The 17,590-nt window shown below is 40.3% G+C and overlaps 1 protein-coding gene and 1 long non-coding RNA gene across 3 annotated transcripts in view; one reads left to right on the top strand and one right to left on the bottom strand.

The window, feature by feature from the left end:
* Positions 1-1,083: 1,083 nt before the first annotated feature.
* HRH1 (histamine receptor H1) lies at positions 1,084-17,464 on the bottom strand. Of its 2 annotated transcripts, XM_087744089.1 has the most exons (4): positions 17,448-17,464; positions 9,689-9,889; positions 9,171-9,266; positions 1,084-3,687 (listed from the first exon to the last, which is right to left on the bottom strand). In XM_087744089.1, the coding sequence occupies exon 4, from the start codon at positions 3,574-3,576 to the stop codon at positions 2,158-2,160; it is 1,419 nt and encodes a 472-aa protein (XP_087600215.1). In that variant the 5' UTR covers positions 3,577-3,687; positions 9,171-9,266; positions 9,689-9,889; positions 17,448-17,464; the 3' UTR covers positions 1,084-2,157. The 2 variants fall into 2 exon arrangements, with proteins under 2 accessions (XP_087600215.1, XP_009474982.1); XM_009476707.2 differs by lacking the exon at positions 9,171-9,266.
* LOC148050176 (uncharacterized) overlaps positions 12,773-17,590 on the top strand; it is a 53,051-nt gene continuing 48,233 nt past the window's right edge. Inside the window, exon 1 of the long non-coding RNA XR_015701362.1 lies at positions 12,773-12,850. This is a non-coding gene — a long non-coding RNA (uncharacterized LOC148050176). The remainder of the gene's footprint in view (positions 12,851-17,590) is intronic.

Below are 17,590 nucleotides of genomic sequence, written 5' to 3'. Positions count from 1 at the left end.
AGAGCATAGTAATACTTTGCATTTAGTTAGTATATTATATCCAAAATTTATGAGCATCATGCAGACATCTTAAGTGTTGCGTTGTTACTGTAAGTCTTGTCATATTCACTTTATGAAATAGGCAAATGTGGCCCAGAGGGACTGTAAGTAGCTCGAAATCATTAATTAAGAACATAGAATTCAGAATTTCTCCTCCAACCATTAAAGTACCATTTTTCACTTCTGATGTAGTAAAGATATTACACAGAACATCCCTTCAACTCATCCCACCAAACTCTTGACAATACTCAGTTGACGGAGTTCCGGTTCCATCAGAACTTTGTTATTAAGCTAACTGAGCAATTTCAGAAGCAAGAAGACATTCAGGAAGTGGTAAATTCATCAGCGCAACAAAATGAATGGGAGGACATTCTTTTTACGTTGAACCTTCAGGATGCCTCTGTAATCATCCTTCCCAAAATGTATAGAAAAACTTACAAAAACTCACCATTACATGCATATATGAATTTAGCTGTTGAAGTTATCTGGTTCTGGGATTTCTTCTGAAAACTAACATACTCCACAGTGTTTGCTCAAAATGTTTCTCTCAAAACGTTTCAGAAGAATAGGAATGAATGCTTTACTGGTGTGCCATAAACAAGGTGGTCTTGAGATATTCAGCTAATAAAGGGCCTGAGATCTCCCCTGCCTCAGTTCTCCTCCCCGCTCCTCAATCTGTATACTCTTTTTTTTATTTTAGTGTAATTGTTCTGTGAAATTTTAAGCTTCTCATAACTTAGCTCATGCAATATATGCCACTATGTACTTTTTTGCTGAGGAGCTATGTTTTCTTCCTTTGGGAGCAAATCTGTACCTGACTGCACTTAGGAAGAGGGGACTGATTCCTGCTGTATAACAGGGCATGTCTGTTTTCAAGAATTAGTACTTAGAAACAGTTAAATCAATGGCTGAGCAAGTGAATGCTCAGTTGGTAGAGTGAACCTTAGCTGCAAACTTCTCTGTCAAGGCTGCCTCCCAGCTTTTCCAGATGAAGCTGTTTTTACAGATGCTTGTCATTCAAGTTGTGGACGAGGCCCTGAGCAACATGATGTAATGTCAAAGCCAACCCAGCTTTGAGTTGTAGGTTGTACTTAGATGTCTTCCTGAGATTCCTTCCAACCTAAAGTATTCTATTATTGTGTGTTTTTCCTGAAATATTTTACAGCATTTACAGCATGATTTATGAAATGCAATTAAAGGATAGAAAAGGTAAACATATTTCATGAATTTTATTTTCTGTTTTGCAAGCTTGAGTTGTTGCTTATGAGTTAGCCTCATTATAGTAGGAAGAGTTTGCCTACTACAAGATACATGGATTAGTATTGCCACGGCACGCTTAGGTTATTTGCCAACTTGTAGGAAGAAGAAAATATGTCTGTATAGTCTATAATGACCTATATTCTGTAAGTCTAGAAACAACAGCATACCCTTCTTGAATAGATAGTGATAGTATGTTGAGTATGGAAAGTCTTAGCAAAATTTCTAGGACATAAAAATACTATTTTTTTCAGTAAAGTTAACATGTACAGGTATAAATGAAGCGAGCATGATATCAAAGAGATACAGCAGGTTACAATATGAGTTGACATTTCAAAAAAGTTTATGATTTGAGGGAAGCTATAAATAAATGGGGTAGATTTTTTTAAACAGTTGAAGCTTCTTTCTTGGACTATGCAAAGTACCTCCTCTTGCAGAACTCCCTTCACAAGCAATGTGTTCCCGTGGAGTAAGTTGAAAGAGAAAAATATATTTCACCAATCACAGAAACCGTATTCTATTTCTTCCTTTTCTGTAGCTGAATAGTTTATAATCACTGAAGATCTCTATTTGTATCTCCAGATTTTGATCTACACAATGAAAGACGTAATCTCAAATTGGAAAATGTGTACAATAGTGTAACAGTTCTGAGATTGCCGCTGAGTTTTTCAGATTCCTGATCTGAATTAGTTCTTCAAATGTGTTCAAGCTGTTAAATGCACGTTTCCCACTTTTACTAACACTTGTTTATAAATTACAGTTTTTCAAAGTCTTTATCCATGGTGTTTGTCTTTGAAACAGGAAGATTTTGTTTGGTTGAACTCTTGAGCTGCTTTTTAGCTCAAAAAAGTCAGACCAATATCAGTGGATGTGAAGAATCTTTTTGAATGTCTTCTTGAAATTCTGGTTACAAAGAGGATACAGGAATGGATTTAAGGTGGAGTTCACATAGCCAAGCCATATAGTGAACATATGTAATTTTGAAAATTGTTCATGGCCATGGAAAGCTATTACCATAAATAATACAAAATAGGGAATCCAGCAGAGCATAAAAGTTGCCATTATGGCCCCTAACTGCTTAGCTGCTTTCTTCTCCCTGTTCCCATGCAGTCTTTGAATGTGCCTTTTGGAATGAGTATGCAGGCTTTGCCAGGTTTTCCTCAGGTAAGACAGTCCACTGTTCTCAGGCTTTTCCTGAGGACTGCAGCCTCTTTCAGGGTTATGACTGGGGTGCTCTTCGCAGGGTACCTCATCTGTGAAAGTATGGTTGTCTGATGCATCACTTAAGTCACTGTCTTGTGAGCAAGGCTCCTCTTCATTTTTGTTGTCTTTTGTGACACACACACACTTCTTTCCTGCTTTATCCAGGCCTGGCTCAGACTGGGCAGTGGTGAGAGGAAAACAGCTCCATTTACGGACTTTCCTGTTACTTTTGCTAACGAATGCCTTTGAAGACTTGTCGGGATTACTGAAATGAAGCTCTGCTTCCATATTTTCAGGCTGAGGGGAGCTTTGCTTGTCCTTTGGAGGGGTGTTCTCATCTAAGATTTGCTTTTGGAGGCAAATATTTTGCTCATCCTTCATCTTATTATGATGCATGGGTTTTTTTTCTGAGAAAGACCGATGTGATCCATCGATGAGCTCTCGGTGCTGACAGTGTTTTCGAACAGCTCTGAATATTTTATAGTAGAACCATAACATCAAGATAGAGGGTAGGTAGAAATTGACAATGGCTGTGAACACTTTAAACCAGGTGACTTTAGAGAATTCAGTTTCACACTTGTTTGCCTCTACCTTCCTTTTCCCATTATTAGCAAAAACATGCCATCCTAGGATTGGAATGACCCACATGAAAGAGAGCAACCAAACCCCCAAAATCATTAGTGATGCTCTCATTTTTGTTCTATACTTGAGATATTTCAGTGGTTGCTGAACTGAACGATAACGGTCAATGCACAATATGAAGAGATTGAAAATGGATGCAGTACTGGCCACATAATCCATTGACAGCCAGAACAAACAGGCTGGTAAGCCTAGAGTCCACACAGGGCTTAGGAGATAAACAATATTCAGGGGCATAACAGCTGCACCAACTATAAGATCTGCAATAGAGAGGCTGACAATGTATAAATTGCCAACTGTTTGCAGCTTCTTTTCAGTTTTCACGGCACATAGTACTAATATATTCATGACAATAGTGATCAGTGAAATGCTTCCCAGGAACAGACCTAGAAGAGCTGAGTGAGGGTTAGTCAAGTTCTCTGTTGTGTTTTTTGACATCTTTTGCACACAGAATGAAAATCAGAGATGTCCAGGCCTTGGAAATTCAGTCTTGCTTTACGCTCCTGGATGAAAACGTGTTGGATTGCTTTGTGATTTTTATTTCCAGAACTATAGAAAAGAAAAGAAATATGCTCAATCACTGTAGTACTAAAATAAAATAATAAAACTAATCTGTTCTTCAGCTTAGCACTGTCCCTTTTAGGACTTTCCTAAATGATTAATTTTTACAACATTTTACACATGGGTAATTTAAGATATGTTCTATGAAGAGTACTGATGCAAGCTCCATGAGCCAATCCAAAATGGTTTGCAGAGGTGTTTCATGGGGCTTCATATAATTCTGACCCCAGAACCTGGAGAAGAGATTTCAGTCCTCACTGTTTGAATTTCTTATATCTCATTAAATAGCTGATCATGAACTATAACATAAACTATATATTGGCAAACCAATTTAAAATATGTTAATAAAAAGCAAATTAACGTGTTTTGTACTAAATAGTTTTAAACAAACCAGTGATTATTCACAAACTACATCTAATAGAATACAGCAGTTGGATTTAATTATCCACCAGTAATCATAGAATTATTTAGGTTGGAAAAGACCTTTAAGATCATCGAGTCCAACCATTAACCTAACATTGCCAAGGCCACCATGAAACCATGTCCCTAAGCACCACATCTATGCATCTTTGAAATACCTCCAGGGATGGGGACTCAACCACTTCCCTGGGCAGCCTGTTCCAGTGCCTGACTACCCTTTCAGTGAAGAAATTTTTCCTAACATCCAGTCTAAACATCTCCTGGCACAACTCAGGGCCTCTTGTCCTATCACTTGTTACTTGAGAGAAGAGACCAACACCCATCTCACTACAACCTCCTTTCAGGTAGTTGTAGAGAGCAATAAGGTCTCCCCTCAGCCTCCTCTTCTCCAGGCTAATTAGCCCCAGTTCCCTCAGCCGCTCCTCATAAGACTTGTTCTCTAGACCCTTCACCAGCTTGGTTGCTCTTCTTTGGACACGCTCCAGCACCTCGATGTCCTTCTTGTAGTGAGGGGCCCCAAACTGAACACAGTATTTGAGGTGAGATCTCACCAGTGCCGAGTACAGGGGGACGATCACTTCCCTAGTCCTACTGGCCACACTATTCCTGATACAAGCCAGGATACTGTTGGCCGTCTTGGCTACCTGGGCACACTGCCAGATTAAGCTCTAGTTGGGCTTTGGCCCTTCTAATTTTCTCCCTGCATAACCTCATGACATCCTTGTAGTCCTCCTGAGTTGCCTGCCCCTTCTTTCCAAGGTCATAAACTCTCTTTTTTTTCCTGATTTCCAGCCAAAGCTCTCTGTTCAGCCAGGCTGGTCTTCTTCCCCACCGGCTCATCTTTCAGCACATGGAGACAGCCTGATCCTGCACCTTTAAGATTTTCTTCTTGAAGAACATCCAGCCTTCCTGACTCCTTTGCCCTGCAGGACTGCCTCCCAAGGGACTCTTGTCAACCAGTCTCCTAAACAGGCCAAAATCTGCCCTCCAGAAGTCCAAGGTGGCAGTTCTGCTGACCCCCCTCCTTACTTCTCCAAGAATCGAAAACTTTCTCATTTCTTGATCACTATGCCCAAGATGGCCTCCAACCGTCTCATCACCCACCGGTCCTTCTCTGTTTGCAAACAACAGGTCCAGTGGGGCGCCTTCCCTAGTTGGTTCTCTCACCAGCTGTGTTAGGAAGTTATGTTCCACACACTCCAGGAACCTCCTAGACTGTTTCCTTTCTGCTGTATTGTATTTCCAGCAGACAACTGGTAAGTTGAAGTCCCCCATGACAACAAGGTCTAGTGATTATGAGACTTTTCCCAGCTGCTTATAGAATATTTCGTCTGCCTCTTCATCCTAGTTGAGTGGTCTATAACAGACTCCCATCATGATATCTGCCTTGTTGGCCTTCTCCCTGATTCTTACCAATAAACACTCAACCCTATCATCACCATCGTTAAGCTGCAGACAATCAAAACACTCCCTAACGTACAGGGCTACCCCACCACCTCTCCTTCCCTGCCTATCCTTTCTGAAGAGTTTATAGCCATCTATTGCAGCATTCCAGTTGTGCAAGTCATCCCACCTTGTTTCCGTGATGGCAACTATATCATAGTTTTCCTGCTGCACAGTGGCTCCCAGCTCCTCCTGTTTGTTGCCCATGCTGCATGCATTTTTGTAGATGCGCTTCATTGGGCTATTGATCTAGGAAGAAGCCCTAATTCCTACGTGACCATTCTCAGACACTTCCATGGTTTCTAACACATCCATAGCCCTTCTGTCTTTGCTGCCACATGGATCTCCATCACCTACCTCCACTGAGATGGCAGATCAAAGGACCTCGCTAGCACACCGACCCTCAAACATTGGCCTGCTGCCCTGAGGCTTATGGCTAACAAGCCTGGTTTTATCCTTTTCCCCCTTCAAATCTAGTTTAAAGCACTTTCAATGAGCCCTGCTAACTCCTGTGCAGAGATCCTTTTTCCCCTTTGAGACAGGTGTACCGCATCTGTCGCCAGCAGGCCTGGTGTTGTGTAGACTGACCCATGATCAAAAAACCCCGAATTCTGCCAGTGACACCAGGCTCGGAGCCAGGTATTGATCTGCTGGCTCTTCCTGTTTCTTCCCTCATCATTCCCTGCAACTGGAAGGATCCCGTAACCAGTCATCCCAAGGCCCTGAAGTCTCTTGTTTGCCCTCGGACTTCTGGTTGCAACATCATCACTGCCTAACTGAAAAAGTCAATAATGGATAACAATCTGAGGGCCGTACCAGGGTAGGAAGCTTTCTCTTCACATCTTTTACCCGGGCCCCAGGGAGGCAGCAGACTTCCCTAAGAAGTGGGTCCGGTCTGCATATTGGGTCTTCTGTTCCCTTCAGAAGGGAGTCTCCTATGACAACGATCTGTCTTTTTTTCTTTATGGAAGCAGTTTTCATGCAGGGCATAGGCTGACTTAACCTCAGCGACACCTCCAAGCTAGGTGAACCGTCATCCTCATTACGGTTTGGTTCCACTTGCAGAGCCTCATACCTGTTATGCAAGGGCACCTGGGACGGTGGGGCAGTCACAGAGGAGATGCGCCTGCTGTGCCGGGCAGGAGCTTGTTGCCATTGCCCCCTAACCCTTAAGTCAATGTGTTCAGCCAGGCGGAGAGAGAATAGGGAATCCTCTGTATCATGCGTCCTGTCTGCCTGTTGGGCCTGTCTCAGGGAAGGCAGGGTGCAATTCCAGTAGTCTCTCTCTCTCGCACTCCCTGATACTCCTCATCCTCCTCACCTCCTCCTGGAGCTCTGTCACTAAGCGGAGGAGTTCCTTTACCTGGGCGCACCTCCCACAGGTGTGCTCGCTGCTGCCATGTGATACTGGCATAAGAGCAGGGCACACCCTGCAGCCTGACACCTGGGTGGCAGCGTGTTCCTGCCAGAACTCTGTCTGGGAAGCTGCATCAGTTGTGGTGGGTGCAGAACTTAGAAAGGCCGTGGCTTTCTGCCGGGTGGATACCATTGCTCCCTGGTCAAGCTGGCAGAGCTTCAGCACCCTTTCTGCACACCCTTCCACGCAAACTGCTACGCAAACTGTCACGCAAACTGCCATGCTACGCCTTTGCTGATGCACCATGCCCTGTTGGCAGTGCTCATGGTCGCTCGCACTCCCTAAGGGCTTATTTTATACACAGAGGAGGCTTGGCCACCGTTGTTCCTGGACATGCCCAGGTCTCGTCAGCCGTTGTAGCATGAGCTGTGGGCTCCTGGCGGGTCCCTCTGCTCCCCTGAGGTTCCACTCGTTCGGGAAATCCCCCTGCGCACTATGCTAGAGCGCTCCGCTGCCAATCGTGCTGGCACCAGAGCTGCTCACCTCGGCAGGGGTATCATATGGTGTCACGCGACAAGGTATTCCAAACAATAAAAAGACCCCAGCCATTATACACCTTTAGCTGATACAGAGTCTCAAATAACTCCTCAGGTTGCAGCCAGTGCCTATGTTTTCACTAGTAGGAAGTCGTTCAAATTATAGGTAATGAGTAATCTCTTCCTACCCAGTTTAGGCTGACACAGATTTCAAACATTTAAAGATGGCAGCCCTATTTTATTTCAAATGCAAACTAATAAAAGCTCAGGGTGTCATGGTTTAACCCCAGCCGGCAACTGAGCGCCACACAGCTGCTTGCTCACTCCCCCTCAGTGGGAGGGGGGAGAGAATCAGAAGGGTAAAAGTGAGAAAGCTTGTGGGTTGAGATAAGAATAGTTTAATAATTAAAATAAAATAAAATAAAATAAAATAAAATAAAATAAAATAAAATAAAATAAAATAAAATAAAATAAATAATAATAAAATTGTAATGCAAAGGAAAACAACAAAAGAGAGACAGAGGAACAAAACCCAGGAAAAACAAGTGATGCAACCGCTCACCACCCACTGACCAACACCCAGCCAGTCCCCGAGCAGCGATCACTGCCCGCCAGCCAACTCCCCGCAGCTTATATACTGAGCATGACATCATATGGTGTGGAATAGCCCTTTGGCCAGTTTGGGTCAGCTGTCCTGGCTATACTCCCTCAAAGCTTCTTGTGCACCTCCTCGCTGTCAGAGTATGGGAAGCTGAAAAGTTCTTGACTTAGTATAAGGACTACTTAGCAATAACTACAACTAAAGCATCAGTGTGTTATCGCATTATTCTCATGCTAAATCCAAAACACCGCACTATACCAGTTACTAGGAGGATAACTAACTCTACCCCAGACAAAACCAGGCTAAGGGAAAATAATAGGATTTTTCAGGGTTAATAAGCATCTTGCAACCTCTCAAATGTATATAAATATAGGGTCTTTTAGGCTGAAGTTTACGAGTCATTCAGGTGCCTAAGAGACATATGCAAGAACTGTTCTCCAGTAACTTGGAGAAGCCACGTCATTCCTGCATGCTTGCTGTTGCTGTTTGCTGCATTAAAGTAGAAAGTAAACTGAAAATAAAAGGAGTTGAGACTGAACACATAGCAAACCTTTCCTTTATGCCTAAGAAAATATCTTTATAATTAATCTTTAATAAATGACCTATCTTTATTTGCTTAGAACTTTGGCATGAGCCGTGTGTGGAGCCTTCAGAATGAAAATTCTTTAACATCTTCTATATTGCCATTATTAGAGTGCCTAGGAATTCCACTGCACTGCAGTTAAAAAACCAAAAGGACAATCTACTAAACACTCACCACGGCATATACGAAACCTACTTTACAGTGGGCCACATTTGCCCAATTAGGCTTGTTTTCTAGTCATATTCATTTCTACACACTATTTTGCAGATGTTATCAAAGAGTGGCAGATTTCATTTGCGCAGACATAGTGGTATGTAGCTTTATGGTGACTTGATCTGCATCGGGAAGCAACTATAGATGCATACTTCACTTGTGAACATAGAGTTTATATATTGAGATCATACACCTTAATTATAAAATGTGTTATTTCTTCCACTTTCTAAACCAAGCATAGTAACTCAAATATTGGCAATAAAAGGGGAAAGGATAGAAGGGAAAGGAAGGGAGGGAATGTAGAGGTAAGAAAAGCACCTTTTCAAAGTTGAGTAGATAGGCTATTCCATTATCTAGAAATTCTCCATGCCTTTGGTATCTTCTGCTTCCCGACTGCTAACTTCATGAGTTGATCTAAAGTCCAAAAAATGATTAAAATATTTTAAATCCTGGAGCATAGGATCAATTGACCAATTCTATCTCCAGGATATACAAGAAAAATGTCGGTGAGGGTGATACATATTTTCTGCCAGTTTTCTCTTATAGTATTTGTCTGAGATTATGTTCTGGTAAATCTCTTAAAGCAATGAGGAAGGAAATAGAGACTGTAGACATATTAGGTCAAAGTATGTACACAACTAACTGAGAGATATGTATGGGATTTCTCATCCCTGTTATTCTAAATATGGTCAAAACAATACAATGCAATAGATTACTCAATGTTAATTTCATGCTAACTTTATCTCTTTCTAATTCCAGTAATCAGGGTTGAAGCTAAAATGTCTGTGTGCTTTCTTACAAGCAGCCAAATTCTTTCTTCCTTAAGCTTTACTTACAAGTGCCTGGTATGAAAGAAGATGTGTGCTTGGTAGCAGTAGCATCCATAGGCAGAGGAAATACATATGCTGTGGAGTATGAGCTCAAGAGCTGTATTCTGTAATTCTGTATTCTGTACAGCCTTCAGGTTCTGTCATGTATAGTTCTTCAGTGACAGCTAGTCACAGACGTCAGAAGATCAGAGAGGCCTCAAGCATCTCCTGTTTGAGAACGAGAACAGAAGTTACTCCACGGATCTTAAACCAACGTGTCTGGTGATGGGAGATGGTTATATCTCAGTCTGTCATTGTCTTTCTTTCCACAGCTATACCCCGTAACCTCCCTGCTGGAGTTAAGTATGTGGGGCATGGTCAAGTAAAGAAGATGATGTTAATTGCTTAAGGGACTTTATAAAGAAGTGACTGATCTTCACCCCCACATATTTTCATTTAAATTTATGGCAAAGTAAAGGGAGAGAAGGCAACTTTAACTGAGTCTTCAACAAAAGAATAACAGCAAAGAAAAGCATCTGGTTAGACAGCTCTCCTCGGTTATTTATGAACCACATATGGAATAAAACAGAGAGCAGGATACAGTAAATGATACTGACTGCTTCCCAGACTTTCTCTTTAGCACTGCTGTGGTGAGATGGGGTAGGATTTAGGAAGCAGCCTGCAAAGCTTGATCTGGATTTAGGAGCGCTTCTGCTCCAAAGAAGGCATGAAGGTCTAGTACTTCAACTCATGCTCCACTTTTATTAGAATGTCTTTTATTAAATGACAAATCTTGATTACTTTTCTGTTTTGGAAGAGCTTATACAGGCTATAAAAATCCAAGAATGATGTTGGAAGATGCAAGTCATTTGAGAATGCTAAGAACAAGAAAAATTCAAGGTAATGCATTTACTCTTTTAAAAATACACATGCTAACAGGTACTCCATATTTACAATAATTCTGTCTTATAATGTAATTTTCATGACAATGTTATCTGAGCAGTTCATAGTCCCTGATGGATTTTATCTTCTCTGCTTTATAGAGAGCTGGCTATGTACTATTAAATTTTAAAGTGAAATTGAGTAACAGGTTAAAGTGATCTGCTAAACATCATACAATAATGTTAGATATAAAACCAGCCAAGGCTTCTTTGTTCTCCAAACAGTGTCCTGACTATTTTTTTTTTTCTGTCTAGACTTCAGGTCTGTATTCATTCAGACAGCCTAGACAAGCAATGTTGATTTAGAAATTTATTTTTTTTAAACTTTAATGCAGTGCAAGCCACTTAGTCTGGCTTTGACCTGACATCTTCCATTGTAATAAGTCCACTTACATGATAGGGTCTAATGTGGCTGGAGTGGGACTATACCCAGTAAAAAACATCTACAGTATTAATCGCTGCAACAGGCTTGCAAGAACCATTTGCCCTCGACTAGAATGAGTAGATCTTGAGGCTGGATGAGGATATTGAAGCTTTACACTAACACTACATTTTCTCTGTTGAACAATCTGTGGTTTTCACATATGATCTTTTACAACCCTGATGTTGTAAGTATTCTCCCACCAAAGACAGTATTGTAAGGCTCTGGGTAATTTATGTTTTGGAGTGTGTTGATGAGAAAAGAAGCCACTCTAAGAGGTAACTGGAAGAGGGTCTCCATACCTTCAGCATGAAAGTTGTGTACGCGGCACATACTTCCTACCTATCTAGTTTTATTTGAAGCTAAATTGTACCTCTGAATCCACTAAAAAGAGGAACCAAGGGATTGAGTTGGCCACAAAATGCTTAGAATAGAGCAGAAATGCAATGTTGCCTTTGTATGATCTAGTCCTTGCAACTGTCTGTTTGCATTCCCCAGCATGTGACACCATGTGCTGCTGCTGTTTCTGCCTGAGATCTTTCAGATCATGCAAAATTCTCCTTAACAGTAAGTTATGATAGGCAGTTAGCAGCATGTCAGACATACTGCAATCCCACACCATTGTGTACAGGAAAGAGAATCTGGTGGCTTTCTTGAACCTTCTAAGGGCCTGAAGAAGGCTTCAAACACGGGAGTCTTTGTGTAGCTTGCACCCATCAGTGTCCATGCTCTTTTGATAAGGAGTAAATTGCAGAGGGCCTACAACTCCCTTTCCTACACAGGCCAACAGAATGGTACAAGAGAAAGCAGTAAGCTTCTCCTAAGAAGTAAAGGTGACTGTACACAAAATAGCATGCAGAGAAGTTGCATTTAGTTGCAGAAATGTTATGTTATTGGTTAGTGCCTTCTAATACTGCTCTGTATTTGGAGCACTGGCCCTTATTTCACAGTCTTGCCCACTAAGCTTACACTGAACTGCTACACAATTGCCACTCTTTGCTAGCATTAGCACATTTTGCCACACAACTTTGCCCAATGGAAGATAACTAGAAAATAATAAGCCTTGCTCCATATTGTGAAATTCACTGATCACCTCTTCTGTGCTCTAGGGAAGATTGTAATCTACAAATTTTTTCCTTAAACTTCCTACCATCATCATTAGTAGTGATGGTACCAAATATCATCAGCAGTCAGTGATCATGAGAGCACTGTGATTTGCAATAGCAGCTTCTTGCTGTTCCTTGAGGCACACACCATTTTGTAGTGGCTGTAGACTGTTTGTGGTATATGTACCCCTGTTCAGGAGCTACTGGTTTAATTCCTTATCCGTAACTCGATTCCCAATATAGGAACTGTAATAATACTGAATAAATGTGTTCTGGTATTTGGATGGCTTAACTCTCATTACACTGAGCCAAAGCTCACTAATACAGAACAGATTTTAAAGAGAACAATCAGCCTAAGATCTTGGATAGCTCATAGCTCTTTGGAATTTCTAAACCCTGACCTCACCATGAAATGCCTTCTTTAGTTTTTAGTGTCTGTAAAGAGTTTTTTCTACACAGAAAATCAGCAACTCTGATTTGTTTGTTATTGTATCGCAGTGATAATTCTTACAAGGAACAAGAATCTACTGGGAGATGCTAAGTGGATGCCTTACTGACTCATTAGTGCAGGTGCAACCTATTAAGTCCTGACTAAGTGGGAGTAAGTCTCTAGAAACATACGCTGGCATGTCTTTTATGATAGGTTTTAAAGCAATTACAGCTACAACAGGAAAAGGCTAGGCTAGAACAAAATTCTTGTTGATCTTGTTCAAGGCAGAAGGTAAGATTTGATTTCAGATGACCTGTGTTGACTATGTTGTACTTAACAAACCTATTCGTTTCTAGTGATACTTTTTTTTAATTATTCTTTAGGTGTTGAGAGTATTAACACACTAGAGGTTTGCTTAATTTTCATCTCAAAGACTTATTTATTTCTCTGTAAGAAAACAATCCCTAGGCAATGCATGCCAATATTCAAGGAATATTTTTGATAAATAGTAAATGAAAAAACTTGATAACCTGGCTGCTGTTCCCATTCAAATGACCCAGTGTCTCAGTCCAGGAAGGACCAGCTTTTTTGTCAGAAAAGTGACTACCACTATCAAAGAAAAGACTGGATTCCATGTATGCTTGAGTTGTCTCTTCTAGTTAGTCTGAAATGAAAAGACTACATAACTGAAGCTTTAGTGTCTGACCAGTCAAATTTTGTCAGTCCTCCAAAATTGTCCCCTTCCCCCCATGTACCTGTTTTAAGGGCAGTGAAAATTACAAATGAATCTTTTATTATGTGAACAAACAACCCAGCCTGATTTATTAATACTTTAATTCCTTGTTTATATTATGACTCTTCCTTTGTGTAAAGAAACTCTTAACCAACAGATTTGGACATCTGGCTGTCTAGTTTTGCATGAACTTGTATTGCAGGCATTTGGTGGCAGAGAATTTTCAGTGGTTCTTGATGTAAATGCTGTCTTGGGGAAAAATGAGGCCAGAACTAATGTAGCAGATGGACGCTATTGCAGATGTGCTGAAATCTACTTTACAGACTAGAATGCAGAGAGAAAATTGCAGTCTGAGCTGTTGGACTGGTGATGCGCATACTGATTTCAGGAGCTGGATGCCATGGGAAATGGTGCAGGCCTTTAGTGTGCCAGTGGTGACTGGCAAAGGTACTGTTCCTGGGGAAAGTAAAGGCAAGCGGGCTGTTTCTGAAGCCTTTTTCCACACTTTCACTTCTAAAGAGAGTGAATGGTCTAACGCTATAATTACTGCACTTCTTTTTCCCTTCCTGGTTCAGTCACTTGTCTAAACAATATAGTGAATAGGCTGTATAATTTCAGAGCAAGAACAAAGCAGAATAGAAGGAGTAATGTGGTTGTATCCACACTCGTAAGACATATTTATTCAATTATCTCTAGGAGTGCACATGACAAGTCATTTTAAGCTACTTTAACTGAAGGCTCCTTGAATTCATTTATCCATTTGTTTGGAACATGCAGTACACTGTGAATGGTCCTCTCACACTTCGAGCAGTGACCACTTAATGTAGTATTACAGAGGGACTAGAGCATGGTCATCACTTCTACCCTTTTATAAAGGAGCTATATTGCTCAGCTGTGGTCTGGTCTGTGACATCAAATTTATCCTTATTACTCTAACTTGGATGGTGATGCTCTAAGGATAGCAAGCAGACCTTATGAACAACAAAAAGACAGAATCCAGAGCCTATTGTGAAGGGAACTTGAAGTTTTTATGTAACTTTGTGAAGTCTTTCAAGGAGGAAAAAAAGTATTTATGATTATAACTGTATGATATACTGCATTTGTAACTTGCTTATCTAAGGATATTTTCTTTTCAGTCCAGTGATTCTACTGTGCTATTGCTATTTTTTATTTGTATATCTGGATATTAGGGTACAGGCTGTCAGGATTGCAAATAAATACTTCTGCTTTTATTTAATTGAAGAAACATTACATCCAGTTTCCTTAAGTAAGGCATAATTCAAAGAGCAAGAAAATGTTTGGGCAGGCTGAAAGATTTGAAAATATAAGTGAAAGTTCAGCTTGGGGCTTGTAGATGATGTTTGACTTGATTATACTTGATATTTTTAGGTTTTAGTTTTTATAGAATCACAGCAGTTGCTTCTACAGCCACATGCATCAATCAAATTGGCAGGCTACATGCTGCTGTCGACGCAGATTTTTCTGATTGCTGATCTTTATGCTTTTATTTGGCTGGGGGTCCTGGCTTTAGTAGGAATCAAATTATCTACAGTTTCAGCTACCTGCCAGTGAAAAGTTTAGACCTCCACAGCCTTCTGAAATAAAGTTTTAGCAGGAATAACACAAATCATTATATACAGTCATGCTATCCTTCTTATTTACATATGTGCATCCTGAGTCCTTTTTATAACAAACACTATGAGGAAATTGAGTATTTGAGTCACCACTGCACTGTTTGAGCTCAAATCTTCATTAAGATGCTGTACTGCGTCTGCTTGGGAAAAGGCTTGTCTCTCAGAAATAACTGTCTCCTCTGGTGTTCTGACCATCCCCCCCCCCCCCACCTCCCCCTTACTGGTATGCTGTTCTCTTCATTGAATTAAGAATACTGTTAATCTTCCTCTTGCTTTGTGGTCTGATATTCTTTGGGTATATGCTAAGTGTGTGTGCTGCTGTCAGATTTCGGGGTGGGGAGCAGGGAAGGAAAACTCAGCTTTTCATTTTGTGCAGCAAGAGCAAATATGCTCATTTTATGACTGACAAATTTCTCGGGGTCATTTAAAAGTACTGTTATATCATTAATATAAAACTTTGCCATTAAAAAAAATTAACAAACCTGTGTAGACAGTTCTGTTTGGGATACTATAGTAGCGTACCTTTGCTAATCTGATACTCTTTCCACTTTAAAATAGCATGTTGTGCTGCTCATACATGGGAGGAATTCAGTTAGTCCCAGAGTTAACTGGTGTACTTCTGTGGCACGGCAGGGAGGTCAGTCACTTTTCAACTTAATTGAGAAGTAAATTATACACTATAATGAATGCACATCACTGCAGGGGAACTAAAGAAACTATTAAAACCTGTCAAAAGCAAATTATTTCTGTAAAATATGGAAGCTTATGACTTCATGGTACAAAACCAGCTTCACTCTCAAGCAATTGAAAGTTTGAGATGTTTATTACTTCAGTTGTGCCTCCACAGGAATACTGATTTGAAGCCATTTGGCATGAAAAGCATGATTTACTACTTGCTTATGACTTTTCTATATGGAGAAACACCTTGTAAAAGAAAAATTCTGAAACAAATCTAATCCAACTCAGTTATTTAACTTAAGCTGATATTGACTTTGCATCCTTCCATCCTATCTTATGTTTCTGTTCTTGGGCACTGCCAAACACAAGAGGTTGGTTTCAAAACTTAGACTCATACTGTAAGGGCCAGTTCTTGAGTGAAGATTGATCATAGAAATACTCCTGTGGAGGTTCTCACTGTCATTAGCATAACCTGAGTACCGTCAAAGTTCTTTTCCTTGGGACAGGGGTCTGTCCTGGGGAAAACTTCATTCTGGTTTTGATATTTGCTATGTGTTCCTGTCTCTGTGTTTTTTTAGAAAGTCTTATTATATTTGATCTCCCTAGATGACAACAAATACAACTTTAACTGTATGGTTCATATGTGATGCTGAGAATATATGAACTCAAAACTATATGCTAGGTATTGTTCATAGTATAGAAAAAACAAAACCACTAAACTTAAGAAAGTGATGATTGAAAGGGATATTCTTGGAGCAGTGGCAATCATCTGTCAGAAATGGAAATTGAATCCAAAATACAAACATGTTAGTCTAAGGAAGTGTTCATGTAACTAATAATATGCAATATACAGCAAAATGTCAAATATTTGCTCAAAAAAGACAGTTACCTTTACTATGTAAGGTATATACCCAAGAAGCGAAACACCAAAACCGAATTCAGTCCTGTGAATTTCGGTTTGGTACAGAGTGGTTAGGAGCTGAAACACTCTCCTAAAATGTATAATAACTAGTTAAAAGTTAGTGAGTAGTAGTGAAGGGGAAAGATATTTTTAGTAATATTTTCTTCTTTAAAGAATGGTTACCATTTGTGGCATGCAATCTTACTCTGGGTATGCTCTTATCTATAAACAGTTTATCATTAATGCTGTCAGATTTCACATACTGTTCATGCATAAGGCCCTTCAAAATTGTTTTTCCCTAGTGTATTTATGGTACCGATTTCACTGCATGTCACTCTTTTCTGTTTCTTCTCTTTAGAACTCACAAATAATGTTGAGAGCTTAAGTGAATTAGTCTTCTGCAGGCTTACACAGTATCTACTAATTCATGACATTGTTCTGGGTTCTTAACATAATTTTTGTAGACTGAGAATTGACTCTGAGAGCCTTATTTTTCCAGACAGAGCATCTATGTCTTTGATATCTCTACCCTGGAGTTTGTATACATCAAATCACATTCTGCTTATTTGAATTTTCATTGTTCCAATACTGATGCATATTCAACCGTGTTTTGTAATCCTGGAGACATAAATCAATAGTTGAAAGCTGGCATGGAAAGCAAAGGAAGAGTATAAGAAAGTGTATTTTCCTGTGCATTTCAATACGTCCTGTTTTATGCCAAAGATGTGATGTTCTCCTTTTTCAGTCCCCTACTTCAGCTTCCGTGAGCTTTACCAGGTCTTTCCTGACCCTTGCTTGGCCCTTTCTTCTGGGGAAAGGCAAACTTAATAGCTGGCCTGTATGATTAATATGAAAGCTACAGGAATAGTATCAGGAAAAATTATTAAATATCCCCTGACATCCAACTACTGACATAACCTTGGCTAGGGAAACACTACTTACTATTTAAGAAGAAAAAATGTCTGGATGTGGTTCATAATCTAGAGAGCCTTAATTTACAGGAATACAGTTGCAGGGTCATTGCTTGTCAGCAGAACCAGTGAATGCAGTAGCTTCTGTGCTGTTTGTTTAGGAACATTCTGAAA

Source organism: Nipponia nippon, unplaced genomic scaffold, assembly GCF_047370975.1.
Source record: "Nipponia nippon isolate SJK-2023a ecotype South Korea unplaced genomic scaffold, ASM4737097v1 scaffold_9, whole genome shotgun sequence".
NCBI classification, from domain to species: Eukaryota; Metazoa; Chordata; class Aves; order Pelecaniformes; family Threskiornithidae; genus Nipponia; species Nipponia nippon.
This window is presented reverse-complemented; position numbering and strand designations above follow the sequence as displayed.

What these genes read in the sequence shown, in the direction of transcription:
- HRH1 (XM_087744089.1), bottom strand. Translation starts at nt 3,576, where the DNA reads ATGTCAAAAAACACAACAGAGAACTTGACTAACCCTCACTCAGCTCTT.